Here is a 17,085-nt window from a genome sequence, read left to right as displayed (position 1 = left end):
TCCTAAATTATGTAATTAATTTTAATATTTTCCGATAATTGTTAAAAAAAAAAAAAACATTCGTATTTAAAAAAAAATACCTTGATTTATGTAACCTATGAAAAACAACGCAACAATGGGTTTATTTCCTAAACCAAAATATTCTTCTCAACTTGAAAATATTCAATCAATCAATCACTCAAAACCCCCTTCAACCACACAAAATGAAGTCTTTGAAAGGATGCAACACCGGCACTCCGGCAACAGCAGGCATGACGGCAACAAAACCATTTACGAAGTTAAATATATTTGAGAACAATAATAATAATATATTTTTGCCGCCAACTATGGAAGCGGAATTACTACAAAAGGTCAGCTCTAACGAAAAAACAATGCATTTAGTCTTGAATGAGAGAAATTATAAAGAAAAACAGCAACACTCCTTTCCCCCTTTTTTTTGTTTTGGAAAGGTGTTGTTTCGATTCACAACAATCTGGGTAGTTCGATAAATGTCATTGATTACAACAAACGATAACTTTGCGTAACAACTATCATCACTAGTCAATGAGAGAAGGAGTTCATTCCCTCTCCCTCCCTACTTAATGCTTTGTAACGGTATTCTTTCTAAATTCCCTTGAGGAAAAAACGAGGCTTCTTATTTGTTTTTGTCTATTTTTTAAATTGTTAGAAAAAAAGAAACCATCTCTAAATCATTGTTTTCTCGTATTCTTGTCTTTAACAAAAAATATTAAAAGTTTTTAAAACAAATTTACAAAAATATATTTTAACAACAAGACGTTTGTGCTTAGCGTGTGTTTTGTCTCTCAAGAAATGTTAGTAACAATGTTTTCCTTTCTCTCTTTCCCCTCTCACAGCTTTTTAATGATTCCGAAATTTTGGGCATGGGTGCATATGGTCTACATTTACCCAAAGACACCACTAATGATCGTAATGGTAAGTCATTAGTTTATTTTTATTTTCTCTTCTCCTTTTTGTTGTTATTCTTGGTTTTGTACGAAATAATCACATGTTTTCTTTTCTCCATTTTGACAGGTTCTGAATTAATGGCCTACCAACCAATGTATGATCTGTCAGATATCATCAATGAACAAAGTGATTTGGATGGTATGTAACAACAAAAAATTGTTGACTTTTTTCATTTTGTTGTTGATCTTTTTTGTTTTTTGCATTTACATTTTCTTTATAATTCTGTTTTTAGTTAATTTTTGAAATATACAAACTAACTTAAGAAGAAAGAGGGGGCACATTCACATTCTCTAGCAGAAGTCATACCAAATGGGACTTGAACATGTGAAAGCTAGGTTTTTTTTTTCAAAACATCAAAGGTGGATTTTTAAAAATGCTGTAAAAGTATAGTTTTGTTTAAAGACTCTTTGGGAATTAAAGAGAGAGAGCTTTCGGTTATAATTCCAATTTATTTGCCTAAAAAATGTGCGTATTTTACATATCAAAAGTGATATGTTTTTTTATGGTAAATATCAAATATACAAATTTATTTTGTTCAGAAACTCACATTGAAATTTGATGTAGAATATTTCTTCCTTTGGAACTTTCCCCAAAAACTTAAGTATTATGGGAGATTTTGCCCTGGAATGGAAACGTGTCAAAGTAGCAGTAAAAACATAAACACCTAATTTTCACTTGTAATTCTTATATTACAACATAATATTCTTAAAAACTATTAAACCTAGAGTTATGGTTTATTCTGAGATTCATAGTGAAATTTTGTGTAGAATATTTCATCCTTCGAAACTTTAGGTCTAAAACGATATTTTATGGTACTTTCTTGCATTAACTCGGAACAGACACCCAAGGGGTAATTTATACAAAAAAAGGATTTTTTTTAGGTAACATTGATTCAAATATTTTCTGGTTATATAATGGAAATAGATTTATTTTCGTTGGTAACTTATAGTAAATATTCACCCTTATCGCGTAACAATTTTTCCCAAAAAAAAATTTACCATTCCCAAAAATGCAATCATGTACTTTTTTCACAGAAGTTCACAAAAAGAAATTATAATTATATGCAGGTCGCATTTATTATCCAATTGAGATGAAATTTTCCAAACAATATTTGTTTGGCCCAAGGACAAACCCTATTGAAATTGGTAATAATCGGATCAGATTTAGATATAGCTCCCATATATATCTTCAAACGATTTCGGGATAATTGTGCACCAAATGGCCAATATAAGTCCAAATGATCTGAATTTTGGTACATCCCACCCAATTCAGGCTAGAAGCAAGTACATCGAATTCGAAGAAAATCGGTTCAGATAATTATTTTTGAATTTTATATCAAAAATTGGCCCAAAAAATAGCGGCCAAGAAACATTGGGGAAATTGGCCGTTCAGGATTGTATTTTCCAACTTCTATGTTGCTCCATAGGCTCATCAGCATCCGAAACATATATTTGAATCCTAAATTTTAAAATTAGTTTGTTACACTTGTTTATTTTTATAAAAACAAAGGCACTTCAAATTTGTCAACAATTTATGCAACATAGGTTACACAAGGTACGAAAAAGACCCATTCGCGTTGCCATCTTCACGAATGGTTTTTCTTTAATTATTCATGATTAGAGCAATTGTCTCTTGGGGAAAATATATTAAATTAAAAAGAAATCAAGAGATCAGAATTATGTATATTAAATTTTTATATTTTCTGGACTATTAGATAGAATCATAGAAAAGTATTCAAAGCCCTTATAGATCCTGGTTTTTTATTTAAGGAAATTATCATTTTCTTATACACATACCTATCACTGCTAATAATTTCTTGTTATTTCTAATCCAATTTTGTCCAACGTTTAGTATGAGTTGCTGCTAGAACTGGATGTGCAGCCCTATTGTTATTAAGTTTTATTATTGTATATAGACATTAAAAGTTATTTTATTATGATAAGATCAATACAAAACTAACACATGTTTTGACAAATGTACAGTTTACAAAAATATATAATATAAATTCCCCCTGTTTCTCTCTATGTTTCATCTTGTCTGTGCCACCCGCCCTCCCATATTTTCGAATTTTAGAGTAAAGCCAAAAATCACCATACCCCCACCCAACCAACCTAAACAAATATCTACATGATACCAATTATTTTCTTTCTCAGCCGATAACAATTCAATGATGAGGCCACAAATAACCCAAGAACCAGATAGTTCAACAAAACAGAATGATGTTCAGCCCAGTTCCGGTTTAAATACGCCGTATCATGAGTAAATCAACCGCCCCAGGCTTCACACAAAGAAAGTGATAAAATGGTTGATTGATTGATTGCTTTTTTTTTGTTACGATAATGGGGTCTTCAAAAAATATTAATCACAGCAGTAGGGCCCCCGTATCTATATTCATAAGATAATAATATTTTACATAATAATATATATGTAGTTCTAACAACAATTCATAACTAATATTTATGAATACTTTTGATGATTGTTTAACAAAATAGAAATGACAACATGTGGAAACAGGCATATTTTATAATAATAATAATAAGTTTTTACACCCTTAGATATATATACACATATACATATAAATAATATTCTATAAATATTAATACAAAAAATATAACTTTTTAAGTTTTGTTTTTTTTATGTATAAAAAAATATGTTTTTTAAATATAAGATTGTTTTACTGTATAAAAAACCACTAATTTTAGAAAGAAAAAAAAATTGAAATATTTTTTTTTTAGTTTTACATCACATTTTTAATAGACCAGACATTTCATTGAAGAAATTTGAAATATTTTTTTTTTTAGTTTTTGACCACATTTTCAGTCAAAATACGAAGGAATTTTAAATTATTTCAGCAGAAATTTTAAATATTATATTATATTGTGGTCAAAAACACCACATTTTCTGTTGATAGAGAATAATTTTTTAATCATTTTAGTTTTTGATTGGATTTTTTTCTGTAATTTTAAACCACAGAATAAATTTAAAATATATGTTTTTTTCATTCAGAATTTCATTATAAGTTGGCTCAGAAAATTTTTTTATGACTTTTTTGTTTAAAAAATATATTTTTATTCGATTTGAAATGTAATTTTAAATTATAAAAAACTAAATTATCTGAAGCATTTCGATTTTTTAATATTGATTTGAAGGAAATTTTTCGAAAATGTTAAAATAATAGTTCAGGGTTTGGGTTCTTGTTCTACGGAAATATGAAATGAAAAATCGTTTCTTTAGAAAATTGTTAATTTGACAACTCTTTCCTTTCTGAAAGTTTTCATTTCACATCTTCATAGAACAAGAGCTAAAAGTGGGAATACATAAAGTGCTTATCTGGCTGGCTCAAGTAATCGGCTGGCTTCTTCAGAAATGAAAAAAGGAACCTAGGGCCAAAATCGAACTAAGTCAACCTAAAACTCCTTTGTTCATCTACGAAAAAGCCGATGACTTAAACCAGCCAAATATGCGCTTTATGTATTTTCACCCTAAGCCCCAGATAATTGAAGTCAATTTTTTTTAATTTTAAAACCTATATGGCTATCAGAAGAGGATTTTGAACGTATATTTTTGGAAAAAATTTACTTTCAAATATTTTTTGTTTTTTTTTTTTTCATTTCTCATGCATTTTTAATACTGATTTGATTGACAACTAATTCCAGCACAATTTTTGAAAGGTTTTTATTTTAAATTTTGAATCACATTTTCTAATAAATCGTAATGTTAGAAAAGAGTTTTTAAATTTGTTATCTCTCTCTCTCTACCTCTCTCTTTTAAATGGATTATTACTTGAAAGAAATTGAATGTTGTTAAATTTTGAATCATTTCTTTACCCACAAATTTTAGTGGACCACACACCAAAAAGTGGGAAATTTTAAAGAAGACTATTCAAAATATAAACTTCCTGTGATTTTTCTTACTCCTCCCTATCGATCGACAGAAAAGATGGATGGAGTTTGCCCTTAAATAACGCTGTCATGCCAAATTCATTTAATTTTCATATCAGCCTCAGCCTTGTGAAAAAATTGGGCGCGGAGTAATTTTTTGATGCATAAAAGAAATTTATTTCAAAGCATCTCATGATAATGCCCAGTTTAGAGAAAAGATTTTTTTTAAATAAAACACTTCAAACTTGGCACCATTTTAAGCAACATAGGTTACACAAGGTACGGAAAAGGCCCATACGCGTTGTCATCTTCATATTTTTTTTTCTTAATTAGAATTGCAGGAATTGTGATTTGAGGAAAGCCCTATAAATTGAAAAAAAAAAAAATCAAAAGATCGGAATTCAAAACACCGGATATAGAATTTTTTTCTGGACTATTAAATAGAATCATGGAAAAGTATTCAAAGGCCTTTTATATCCCGGCGTTTCATTTAAGGAAATTTTAATTTTTATACACAAAGCAAAGATTTCTGCTCAAAGGTCTTCTAATTATCCCCTCCCCTTTCCCCCCCCTTTTAGTTCCCAACGCGCTTAGGGATTTTAAAATAAAAAAAAAAGTCTTCTAACCTAAAAAATTTATAGAAAATACTCAGAAAACCTTCTGGAGGTTTTGTGGTCAAAAAACTGTTTAGAACTATTCTAACACTGGCAGTACTTCTTAAGTTGCCCTAAAGACAGAAATGCCTTTTAGAATATTCTACAAAACGAGGACCTTCAAGATATCTTCTATGTAAGAGTACAGGTCATCTGCTGGTACTTCCTGAAATTTTATTTGATTTTTTATTCGTAGAAACCCACATAGAAAAATAAATCCTCTTCATTTTTTTAAAATTAGTTTCTTCTCGTAATTTTTCTATGGCCACCTCTTACTCCAAATTATATTTCTATCCCCTTTAGAGCAAAACAGTGGGGACATTTTTTAGATTTACCGATAATAGTCGAGGAACTTGAAAATTGAACATCACATTTTGTTGACCTTTGGTTGCCAACAATATTAACGGCATACTCCCAAAGAATGAAGGTATTCAAGACACTTTTTGTTACAAATATAAACATCGTAATACCGAAAACCACACACAAGTAAAGTGTGAAATTTTTTGATGAGAACAATTTGAAAATACCAATAAAGCTGGCCATAGACGAACGATTTGTTGGTGTGATTTGCAAATTTATTGCTGCGATTTATTGCATATCGTTTCTCCACACACGTTCGAACAAATCATAATTCGGCCGACGTTGAAGAGTAAGCATATGCTACGAAGCGGATGATGTTCATTTTGTGTTTGAACTTCGGTTTGTGCTTCTGTTTGAATTTTGTGGCAGAAAATTTTTTATTTAACAATTGGTTTTTTCTGTTGATAGGAAACTTAAAAAACATGTGCGACGATGCTGTGGCTGATGCAGCTGCGCTTTTAATTATATATACATGTTTCGACATGGAAAATAAAAAACAAGAAAAGAAAAAAATCGAAAAAAAAAGAAAAAGAAAATGGAGTGAAGAGTGGCTGCTCGAAAGAAAAAAGCATTCCCATGTAGCAACGCTCAAAAATATGGAAATGCTTACTCCAAGGGATTATAAAAATTTTCCATTTTGTTACGAGTTTTTCCCATGATTTTTGTTTTTCTAATTTGTCTTTATATTTTTCACTTTTTGTTTGCCAAATGGCATTTTCATTTTTTAACACATCAAAAAATTCTATCATAAAGTCCTTTCGTTACAATGGTTGAAGAGCAACTGAAATGGCAAAATGGCTTAAAATTTGCGCAGTAGCCCACACACGTATGATTTGTTTGCCAACAAATTGCAAGTTTTTGAAAATTCTCAAAAACTTGCAATTTGTTCGCAAACTACCCCACAGACGTAAAAACGCGACCACAAACCCAACAAATTGCTCGAATTTATCGTTCGTCTATGGCCAGCTTAATAGACGAGGAACTTGAATGTGAAACATGAAATGTATTTGACTTTTGGTTGTCGACAATATAAACGACATATTTCCAAAGAATGAACTTTTAAATATTTTTTGGTTAAATATATGAAAATCGTATTACTAATAAACCTCCTTATTAGTGCACATGCACACACACACACGTGTAAACTGTGTAATATTTTTGGTTTCCTTAATTATAATCACTATTTTTGTCGCCAGTTTTAGCATGTTTACACATATGAAATTCTGTGGATTTCAATGGTCAATTCCACTGCGCCAAGTCTAAAATCCAGTGAATTTTATTTGACATGCGTTTTGGAATTGACACTTAAAATCCAATGGATATCTTTGTACATGTAGACATGCTTTGTTATGCCTTTTTTAAAACGAAAACACATTGTTGTGAACAAAACAGATATCCCATATGCCTATTATACAAATATAAATATTTTTTATACACACATACAATTTACATTTAATTTTCTTAACTATTAATTGTTTTAGTTTCGTATATATTATTTTAACTTTCAAAATAAATATTATCACAAAAATTGTTTATCTATTTTATTTCGAAATAAATAGGAAAGAGTTAACTCTGCTCTCGGCGTGGAAATAAAATACAGTTACCACTTGTAGCTGAAAACAGTCGGCCCATATATATGTGCAAGTCGCCATCGCCGTCGCTTTGATTCAGTTTAAAAAGAAAGTTGGCAACACTCCCTTGTTGTTGACAAAGAAGAGAAAAATTGTTTATATTTTGAATCTTAATTTCTTCTCTTTCGAAAACTATAGTGGAAATGAATATAATAAAAGCTTTACATCTCTTAAATTCAATTAAGGATGAAGAGGAAAAGGTATTAGGTTGGAAATACATAAAGCGAATATTTGACTGGCTTAAGTCATCGGCTGGCTTCTTCTTAGATGAACAAAGGAGTTTTAGGTTGACTTAGTTCGATTTCGGCCCTATGTTCCTTTGTTTATTTCCGAAGAAGCCAGCCGATGACTTAAGTCAGCCAGATAAGCGCTTTATGTATTCCCACCTTTAGTAGTGCCGCGACGAGTGCTAAGGCAGCAAATAAACATATTTACATTAACCGACTCCATGTAAGTACATATGTACTCATTGTGTTCTATTTTTAAGTTTTATAAATTACTTCAGAATTAATAGGGACTGTTTTCGGCATGTGCCAAAGAAATTTCACCAAAGCTGCAAAGTGGACGCCGGTCATTGGCTCTTAGGGTAGAAATACATAAAGCGAATATTTGGCTGGCTTCTTCGTAGATGAACAAAGGAGTTTTAGGTTGACCTAGTTCGATTTTGGCCCTAGGCTCTTTGTTAATTTCCTAAGAAGCCAGCCGATGACTTAAGCCAACCAGATAAGCGCTTTATGTATTCCCATCCTTAAGCTTTGATCTGTTTCACCCTTTAGACATATGGTGCATCAGTTGCGGCTGATTGTCACCTAAAGCCATATTTACACCGAGGATGTTTTTATAAAAAAGTAGGTGTATCTGATTACCCTATAATTTGTAAAGATTGTTGCAAATTGTTACTAGAACTCGTCTTTTGACGCAAAAAAAGAGCGCTTCAAGAGAGACATTTTGACAGTTCATTCACTTGGAATTTGCAAATTCTTGCCGAAGAAATTTCTTTTGCAATCACTTGCAGCTCTTCTTCTTATTTCGATGATTTATATTTCAGCAGAAATTTTAAAACATCTTTGTTTTAGAAAAGAGACACATTTGACAGTTCTTTAATTGAGAGTTTGGAAACTTATGTCGGAAAAATTTCTTTAAGTAATCACTTGTAACGCTCCTTCTTCCGGTAATTTACGTCTCATCAGGCAACTTAAATTTTTTGCTTCATATCTTTTTATGGCGAAGAAATTGTTTTGTTTTAACAAAACAGCTGATTACTTGCAAATTTCTTCAGGGATTCCGTTAGTTTACCTTATGGCACGTTTATATACAACATCTCATCCGGATAAACCCACATTACCATGATTTATTGCTTGCAAACAAAATAGATCTTCTCATGGCTCGATTTATCTTAAATCAGGGGTGAATCGGACCAGTGGGTTAATATTTAAAAGTATAAATGCGCTTTTACTCTCTCCCTCTCCTACCTATCACTTTTAATATTTATTTCTTTGATTATATGTCAAATAAATGAAGAATCATCATAAAATGCGTAATTTAAGTGTCGGTGTGAAGGGTGTGTAATTGATAAGTGAAATCCACTAAATATCGCATAAGTATAAACATTTCTTAAGCCCGCAGTGTAAAGTATACCGTTTCATTTGATTTCATTTTTTTTCTTCAATAACATGTTTACATAAAATATTTTAGACAATATAAATCCTCGGGATTTTTTAATCCCACAAAATGTAAACTTACTATAACGTGAAATATATTTGGTAGAAATAGAAAAAAATCAATGGAAAATGTCTAATTTATAATGAAAAATAATAAACAAAGAATCTTAAAGCACGTTTACATACAATATATATAATGCATTTCTGATGTGTATTCCATTTTTAATGTCAAATTTGCAGACTAAATGATTTTATTTACGTATAAGCAATTGCATTAATCATGGTAGAAGAATACAGGTAGATGCATTAACGCTTGGGAATATTGATATGTCAAAATTTTTAAAATGTTTTGTCAAAAACAAGTAGGTTTTTATATACTTTCTTATGCAACGCAAACACGATGTTGTTATATGTATTTTCCATTTTTTTTTACAAATTTCAATAGTTTTTCATTCAACATTTTCAATTCCAAAATCTGTTTGACAGTTCATTCCCAGTAGCTGTGTCGATGCGACTACCTGTATTTTTCTATCATGGCATTAGAAGTTTAAATCCACTGTTTTTATTGTATGTAAACATGCCTTGAGATTTTTAGATCTAATAATTTTTAAATCTAAAATAAATTTACATATGCCTTCAAGAAACGCCTCACAAATGTTCTGATAATTCGACAGAAATTTTAGTTTAGTACTCCTTTGGAAATATTGTAAAACATGTTTAACCAAAGCTTTGTAATCATTTAAATATTGCCACATTCTTTTGTTGTATATAATTTTAGGAGAACCATATTTTCTGTTTTTAAATTCCAAATTTAATTATATTTAAGTTATCTCGAACACATTTTCATAAAATGAAATTTGTATTTCCTAGTTGTACTGTTCGGAACCAATAACAAATTATAAACCCACAAGACTGTAAAAAGAATATGAAAAAATGTTTTTCTCTTTTGTTTCTTTAGTATATAACAAATATATATATGTATTTACAAACATAGAATATGATCACATAAAATATGATGTTTAATACATTTAAGTTAAAAACTCAAAACATTACATATTGTTTTAAGTAACCCTATTTACCATGGTAGAAGAATACAGGTGGATGCATCAACTTTGATATGTCAAAAAATGTTAAATGTTTTTTTCATAACTTTTAATCGGAAGTTGTTATGATTTGATTTTTTATTCACTACACTATAGATATTTGAATAATTTTTTATTCAAAAAATGGGTTTGACAGTTCATTGTCCCAGCAGCTGTGTCGATGCGACTGCCTGTTTTCTTCTACCATGCTATTTTCATATGAATACATTATTTAGTTTTACATACACATAACCTCAAAATCATGGTAGACGAATATAGGTAGACGCATCGAAACAGCTGCTGGGTCAATGAACTGTCAAACCAATTTTGGAATTGAAAATGTTGAATGAAAAATTATTTAAATTTGTAAAAATTGTTAAAAATCTCGAATTATAATAACCTCCGAATGACGTCGTATAAGAAAACATTTAAAAATCTACTCATATTTCAAAAAACATTAAAATTTTTTTGACCTGACAATGCTCCCAAGCGTTGATGCATCTACCTGTATTCTTCTGCCATGCTCAAAATCGTTTGCTGTCACTTCACATCACAGAATACATCACATTTTAAAGCATGTTTACACATATAAATCGACTTAAATCCACTAGATTTCAGATTACTACACAGTAGAAATTAAAGAAATCCCATGACTTTCCTATATGTGAACATGCTATAAGAACATATTCACATTTACGTACTTTATCAGGAAAGGCATGTATAGACATGTAATAAATCCAGTGGATTGTAAATGACAATTGCATTTCGAATGCCGCTTTCCTTTAATATGTCATATGTCAAATGTTAAATCCACTGGATATAATTTCAGTGTTAATAATGTGTTACATCATTTTCAAAGTCCAGTGGATTTTAACTGTCAATTCCATTGAGTATGTGTCAAATGAAATCCACTGGATTTATGATATGACGTATATGCAAGTGAAGCGACTATTGATATACAGTTTCGTATATGTAAACATGACTTAATTTAAAAAATATATATATTTTATGTTTGTCTTTGACAGCTAATTTTAAGATCTGATTTTGACATTAATAACATTTCAGCAATAATATTTTCTTAAAATAAGTTATTTAATCAAAAATTAAAACAATTTAGAAATACATATTTTGACTGATGAAAAAAAAACAAAATGTGACGATAACAGCTGATCGATCAGAATGTAATAAAATTTTAAAAAATAAATTTTTTGTAAAAATTATGTATTGTGTAAATAAACTATAAAATCAAGTTAATGTTTACCACCTAGAATTACACAAAATTTAAATCATCATCATCGTTTTTTATCTTTTTATTGTACCGCGTTGTTATTAATTTGACGTATAAAACGTATAAAAACATATGTCAAATATATATTATTTATTACGTTTAAGGTCTGAAATGTAAACGTAGCCTAACAATATGGTTTACACCGTTCTTTAAAACATTGAAATGAATAAAATACGATGCAAAGTTCTTGTGGCCGATATAAATGTCACCCAAACTAATCCACTCAATCAATGACTTATAAACAAATGAAATTATACACGTTTTTAATTGAAAAACAAAAAAAACTTTAATCAATAACAAAAGCGAAATTAAAACGATCAATAAAAACACTTTTTTATAGTAGGTAATATTACAACTACATTTATATTAATTACTTTTAAATATACATATATACGATATACGAAATTAAAAAACCAAGAAATAAATACGATATTTATTACTTATAAAAGTAAAATTGTGTGTTTTTTAATTTTTATCTGGCGTTTACAAAGTTAAGGCAACAAGGCAAAACTCAAAAATTCAGCCGAGCCTGGCTGTGGGATTTGAACCGCGGACCTCTGTGTGCAGCCAACTAGAAGTTGCCGTCTCTACGTTCAGAGCCATTAACCCGTCTTCCTAAACAGCACTAAAACAAGTGTATGCATTGGAAGCAATGTAGTTGTTGTGGACAAAAAATTTATCACTACAAAAAACAAAACGTTGCTGTGAAAAAAGATCTGCCAATAGAACTTGAGTCGAACCTGGAGAGTTTCTAGTGTATAATTCGCATATGCTAATTTGCAATAAGTTCGAAATATATACTACTTTCCAGAGAACGGCCCTTGTAAGCCATCATCCACATCAAATATGCCTGATGAGCCGCTTAACCAACGGCGAAACGCGTCGCATAGTGGTGAGTGTGTGATAGTGTCTATCTGGCTTTCCTTTTCACTGCAAATTTCAGATCATTAAGCTCGTCTCGAAAGAGAAAACAAACACTTAAAATCATAAAACATATGATATTCGCCTTAACAAGGCGAAACTTAAATAATTTTTATTTAACATTTTCAATCCCAAAATTGGTTTGACTGTTCATTGTTCCAGTAGCTGTGTCGATGCGTGTACCTATATTCATGTACCATGGTGCCAACCTTGCTTTCCAAAATACTCCAGACACAATAGTCCAACGGATTGGTATCCGGAGGTTTTGGTGGCCATTGTGAATCGAAGCGAGGTGTAGCGTGCTGAGTTCTGTTGAAATGTCCAAGGTCATCGGCCAAAATGTTTGCGTACCTAAGGCTTTAATACACCCTCCAGAATATTTTCGCGATAATATTCGTCATTTATTCTGATGCCACGGTCGATTAATAAGAGCGGAGAGCGACCATCGGCTGTTATGGCGGCCTACACCATCACTATGGCCGGCGCTTTAGATCTGCTGGTCAACCACAGGTGCACATATTCAGGTGACCTCTTTGGCAAGTAAACACGATCATTTTGTTTGTTTACAAACTGCTGAACATCGAATGTTTTCTCATCGGAGAAAACCAAATTCGGCGGTTCACCACTTTCGAACAGTTGCGAAGCAACTCTTTAGCTCTTTTGAGTCTATTTTCTTTCTGTTGCGGTGTAAGTTCTTGCACTTTTGGGAATTTCAATGGCTTTACCCCGAGCTCATTTTTCTATATTTGCCGAATGGAATATTGCGATATGTTCAGCGCTCACGAGCCATTTTCCGGCCACTGCGACGAGGGTTTCGATCAAGTCGCTTCTTTACTTTTCGAACCATTTCTGCTGATGTTGCTGATTTCTTCCGTCCACTTCCTTGACGTAGGGCTACGCTACCAGTATCACGGTAACGAGCGATGGTACGAGACAAAAAAGATTTATTCACATTTAAATGCTGGAGTACTCTAACGATAGCCACTGGTGGTTTTCCAGCCAAATTTAAAGAAATCACACTATCAAGCTTGAATTCCATCAGGAATAATTTTTTTTTCAGGAAAATTCTCACCAAAATGCAAGATAGAAGAAAACAGTCAAAATTTTTTAAATGTCTTTTCGAATATAAGTAGATTTTTATATGTTTTCGCATACGACGTCATTCGGATGTTATTATAATACGCGTTTTCATTCAATTTTTACAAATTTTAATAATGTTTCATTCAACATTTCCAATTATAAAATTGGTTTGACAGTTCATTGTCCCAGCATGCCAAAATGCTTTTGTACACTTGTAAACAATATAATGAGCTGTCTCTGGAATAATTTTAACAGCTGTCGAACGAGTGGCTTAGAAATGACAGCAGTCTGATGTTGGTTGCAGTGTTTTCATATCACCCCGTATGTAAACAAACATGAGCTGACCGGCATTTTTATATTCTCCCAAGGGTTTACTAAAAACACACAAGATTTAAACCCTGGATCTAATAAACCCAGCGGGTAATTTTCACATAAAGATTTTTTTGTAGCGATTAACTTTTTCCCCACAGAACTACATTGCTTCTAATGCACACACCCGATATTGCGCTGCTGTAGGAATACTGCTTGTTGACTTTGAATGGTCTCTTCTTGTTTACGTTTCGATAGTTGATTTAACAATGCAATGTAAACTTTGTAGTATCGACGATTACATTATATTAGAACGCCATCTATTGGAGAGTAGTAATAACGGTTATGTACAGTGAGAGCCATTGGAAAAAGAATACAAAAAAGGCTTTAAGCAAAGAAATGGCAAACTCCTAACGATGTAAAAATCACACATCAAAATTTGGAACTATTTTTAAGAAAATAAAATTTATTAATGTAAATTAATTTATCCGTTTGTTTTTGTACACTTAAACTATGGCTATAATTATCGGCAATTGTGTTTCTTACATATTTGTATAGGTAAGGTGTGTGTGTGTTAATCTTAATGTGTAATCAATAAATATAAATTATGAAAGTAATTAATTACTGGTATGTCCATAGTGCTGTTGTTTTAAAAAAGCAACATAATTCTGTTTCACATGAAACAAACAAACAAAAATTGTTACATGTTTCAGCTTGAATTATTATACAAAAAGTATACCTACTTGCTACAAGTAAAATGAATGCTGCTACATTACAAAAAAAAACTGGGGAATCCTTAAGTTAGGTCGTTACAATTAGTGGGAAAATACTGTTTTAAAATTGTGTTGTAAAACAAAATTCGATGGCATAGTTTTACGACTGGTCAACGTAATGGGCATCTTTGAGAATTTTGGAGAATTCAAATTTAACCCTTTCCCTCTCCGAACGTGACATGGCACGAAGACAATCTGCCAGCGAAAGGCAATACATGTCAATGGGATCATTTATGGATTGGGATGGTCCAGGTCCGGGTCTACGTTTGGCCACATTATATACCAATTCATCTGGTCTGGTTGAGGATGGCCGTCGTTTCTTTAGCGCCAACGAGGAGTTGGGGCCCGACGAACTCGTCGTCGTAGATGATGACAGTGGTTGTATGGTAACTTCAGATAGCGATGCCGTACCTCCGCCATTGCATAATTTTGTAATTTTAATTTTTCCATTACTATTCTCATCGTTCATGGGTGTCAGCAGCGGCGATGAACCATGTGAATCTGGTGTTCCTCTTTTTACAGCATTCGGACTTCGTCTTTCGTGTACTGGCATATCAGGGGTTATCGTCATTTTAAAATCATCATTATTACTATGTGTAGTTGTTGTTGGACTATTGCGTATGTTATTTTTGGAATCTTCGGCGTTATCTGGCCGAGCATAGGGATCCTCGGGATCGGTAATATCGTGCATGGGTGCCAAGAAAGCCGACACATCCGGCATATATTCATGATTGCCATCATCGTCGTCACTTTGATCCAATTCAATTACTTCGTATGTACTCGAAACCGTTGTCGACAGATTATCCGGGTACATATAGCTGTTGGAGTCCGTGTCACTGCAAAAGAAAAAACCAATTAAAATACGAGCTCAAGTTCAATTAAAATAACGTTATTTAAATTTGAGTAAAAAATGTGAAAAAAAAACAAAAATTCAGGCTAGATTTTAAAAGGGCCAACTCTAATAGCCCCTTAGAGGTATCTTGATGGTTAGAATATGTCTTCCCCCCACTAAGAACGGAACATTTGAAACAATTGGGAACTATGTCTTAGTTTTCAATTCAACGCTTTTCTGGAAGAGAAACTAAAACTACATTTGAATTACTTTTTGCCTTGCTTTAGTACTTACGGCGTAATTTTATATTCCGTTGATGCATTCGCAGCATTTTGGCCATCTCTACGAAATGCTGTATATTTCAAAAAAGACAAATCTTCGGTAAATCTTCTCTTGCGTATGTTTGTATTGAACGTTCCTGTTTCCAAACACTTTTGTTCCTGCAGATAATTGTAACGTATGTTCTTCCATTTTGTCTGTAGAAAGCGGGCTAAAAGGAAATAGAAAACAAAAGATTAGAAACAAAAACAAACCACCAAAATTCAATCCACAATATCTGGGTGGACTAAACACAGTAGAGACTGGTCGTTTCTTCAACTCCAATAGACACGCACACGCACACACACACACAACACAGCCAAACAAATCGAATGCACAAAATCCCAAATGGGTTGTGTTGTGCAAGTAGCAAACCACCCTCTTCTTATATAGAGAAAGAATAGAATGTGAACACAAAAAATAGAATAGAAGACACAACACCGATGCGAAAAAAGCTTCATTCTTACTTACATGGTGCTCCCAATTCCTTGGCTATGCTATCCCATATTGCCATACGGACAGGAGTTCGACGATAATGCGGATGCATAACATCATAGATTGCAGGATTTGAACGTACCAATTGGATTAAACGATCATCTAGAAGAATAAGTCATTGAAGACACACAGACGAAAAAAAAGAAGCCAAGTTAGTTTGCAATCTTTTCCCCTTCCCTCCCTTTCTTTTTTGGTTTCTCGCCAAGAAAAGGGAGTTATAATTGTCTTGCTCCAATATCTTACTCGAAATCTTACCAAATTCGGGCCCGTTTTCGTCATGCCGTGCCATTATTAAACGTTTGCTTTTTCACAATTTATATTTATTTCCAAAATACAAATGAAAAGGATATTTTCTCTGCGTTATTGATTGATCCTTTCAAAGAATGCTTCCTTCTTCCAACCACTAAAGGCTCACTTGCCTGCTTCTTCTTCTTCTTTAAAAATCTTGTTCCTTTTCGATTTTTGCGCAAGTCCGATAACCGATAGATTGTTTACAGTCATCATAAAATAACTGTACAGTACATTATACATAGAGAGTGAGAGACACTTTCAAACTTTAATGATGTGTTCACATGGGAATTAAAATTCTTTTTTTCATATTATCTTTTAGAATAAAACCAATATGACAACAGAAATGTATCTTAAGACAAGAAAATATAAACTCAACGTATTTTAATCCCTTCAATAAAAAAATTAATAGAAATAGCAATGATAATTGAAACTTTTCTTTCAAAATTGATGAATAATCACAATATATTGGCATCGAATGCATCTTCAGTGTCATGGTAGAAGAATATAGGTTGATGCATCAATGCTTGCGAACATTGATATGTCA

General features: G+C 32.0%; 2 protein-coding genes across 13 annotated transcripts in view; one reads left to right on the top strand and one right to left on the bottom strand.

Moving 5' to 3' along the window:
• Positions 1 to 7,391, top strand: part of LOC101901237 (heat shock factor protein) — a 38,145-nt gene extending 30,754 nt beyond the window's left edge. For 7 of the 11 annotated variants that reach the window (XM_059126217.1, XM_011292175.3, XM_011292172.3 and 4 more), the window contains 4 exons: positions 210 to 350; positions 855 to 933; positions 1,033 to 1,104; positions 3,120 to 7,391. In XM_059126217.1, coding sequence (XP_058982200.1) covers positions 210 to 350; positions 855 to 933; positions 1,033 to 1,104; positions 3,120 to 3,229 — 402 coding nt within the window. In that variant the 3' untranslated portion in view covers positions 3,230 to 7,391. Of the gene's footprint in view, positions 1 to 209; positions 351 to 854; positions 934 to 1,032; positions 1,105 to 2,817; positions 2,883 to 3,039 lie in introns of those variants that run through there. The other 4 variants (XM_020035055.2, XM_005178398.4, XM_011292176.3 and 1 more) reach the window with 3 other exon arrangements.
• A 6,879-nt stretch (positions 7,392 to 14,270) lies between these two features.
• LOC101891967 (uncharacterized) lies at positions 14,271 to 16,699 on the bottom strand. Of its 2 annotated transcripts, none has more exons than XM_020035057.2 (4): positions 16,494 to 16,699; positions 16,227 to 16,352; positions 15,732 to 15,927; positions 14,271 to 15,441 (listed from the first exon to the last, which is right to left on the bottom strand). In XM_020035057.2, exons 1-4 carry the CDS (start codon positions 16,537 to 16,539, stop codon positions 14,706 to 14,708), a joined length of 1,104 nt encoding a protein of 367 aa, XP_019890616.1. In that variant the 5' UTR covers positions 16,540 to 16,699; the 3' UTR covers positions 14,271 to 14,705. The 2 variants fall into 2 exon arrangements, with proteins under 2 accessions (XP_019890616.1, XP_005178488.1); XM_005178431.4 differs by having other exon boundaries at positions 16,506 to 16,699.
• Positions 16,700 to 17,085: the final 386 nt, after the last annotated feature.

The sequence above is a fragment of the Musca domestica genome, unplaced genomic scaffold, assembly GCF_030504385.1.
Source record: "Musca domestica strain aabys unplaced genomic scaffold, Musca_domestica.polishedcontigs.V.1.1 37, whole genome shotgun sequence".
NCBI classification, from domain to species: domain Eukaryota; kingdom Metazoa; phylum Arthropoda; class Insecta; order Diptera; family Muscidae; genus Musca; species Musca domestica.
This window is presented reverse-complemented; position numbering and strand designations above follow the sequence as displayed.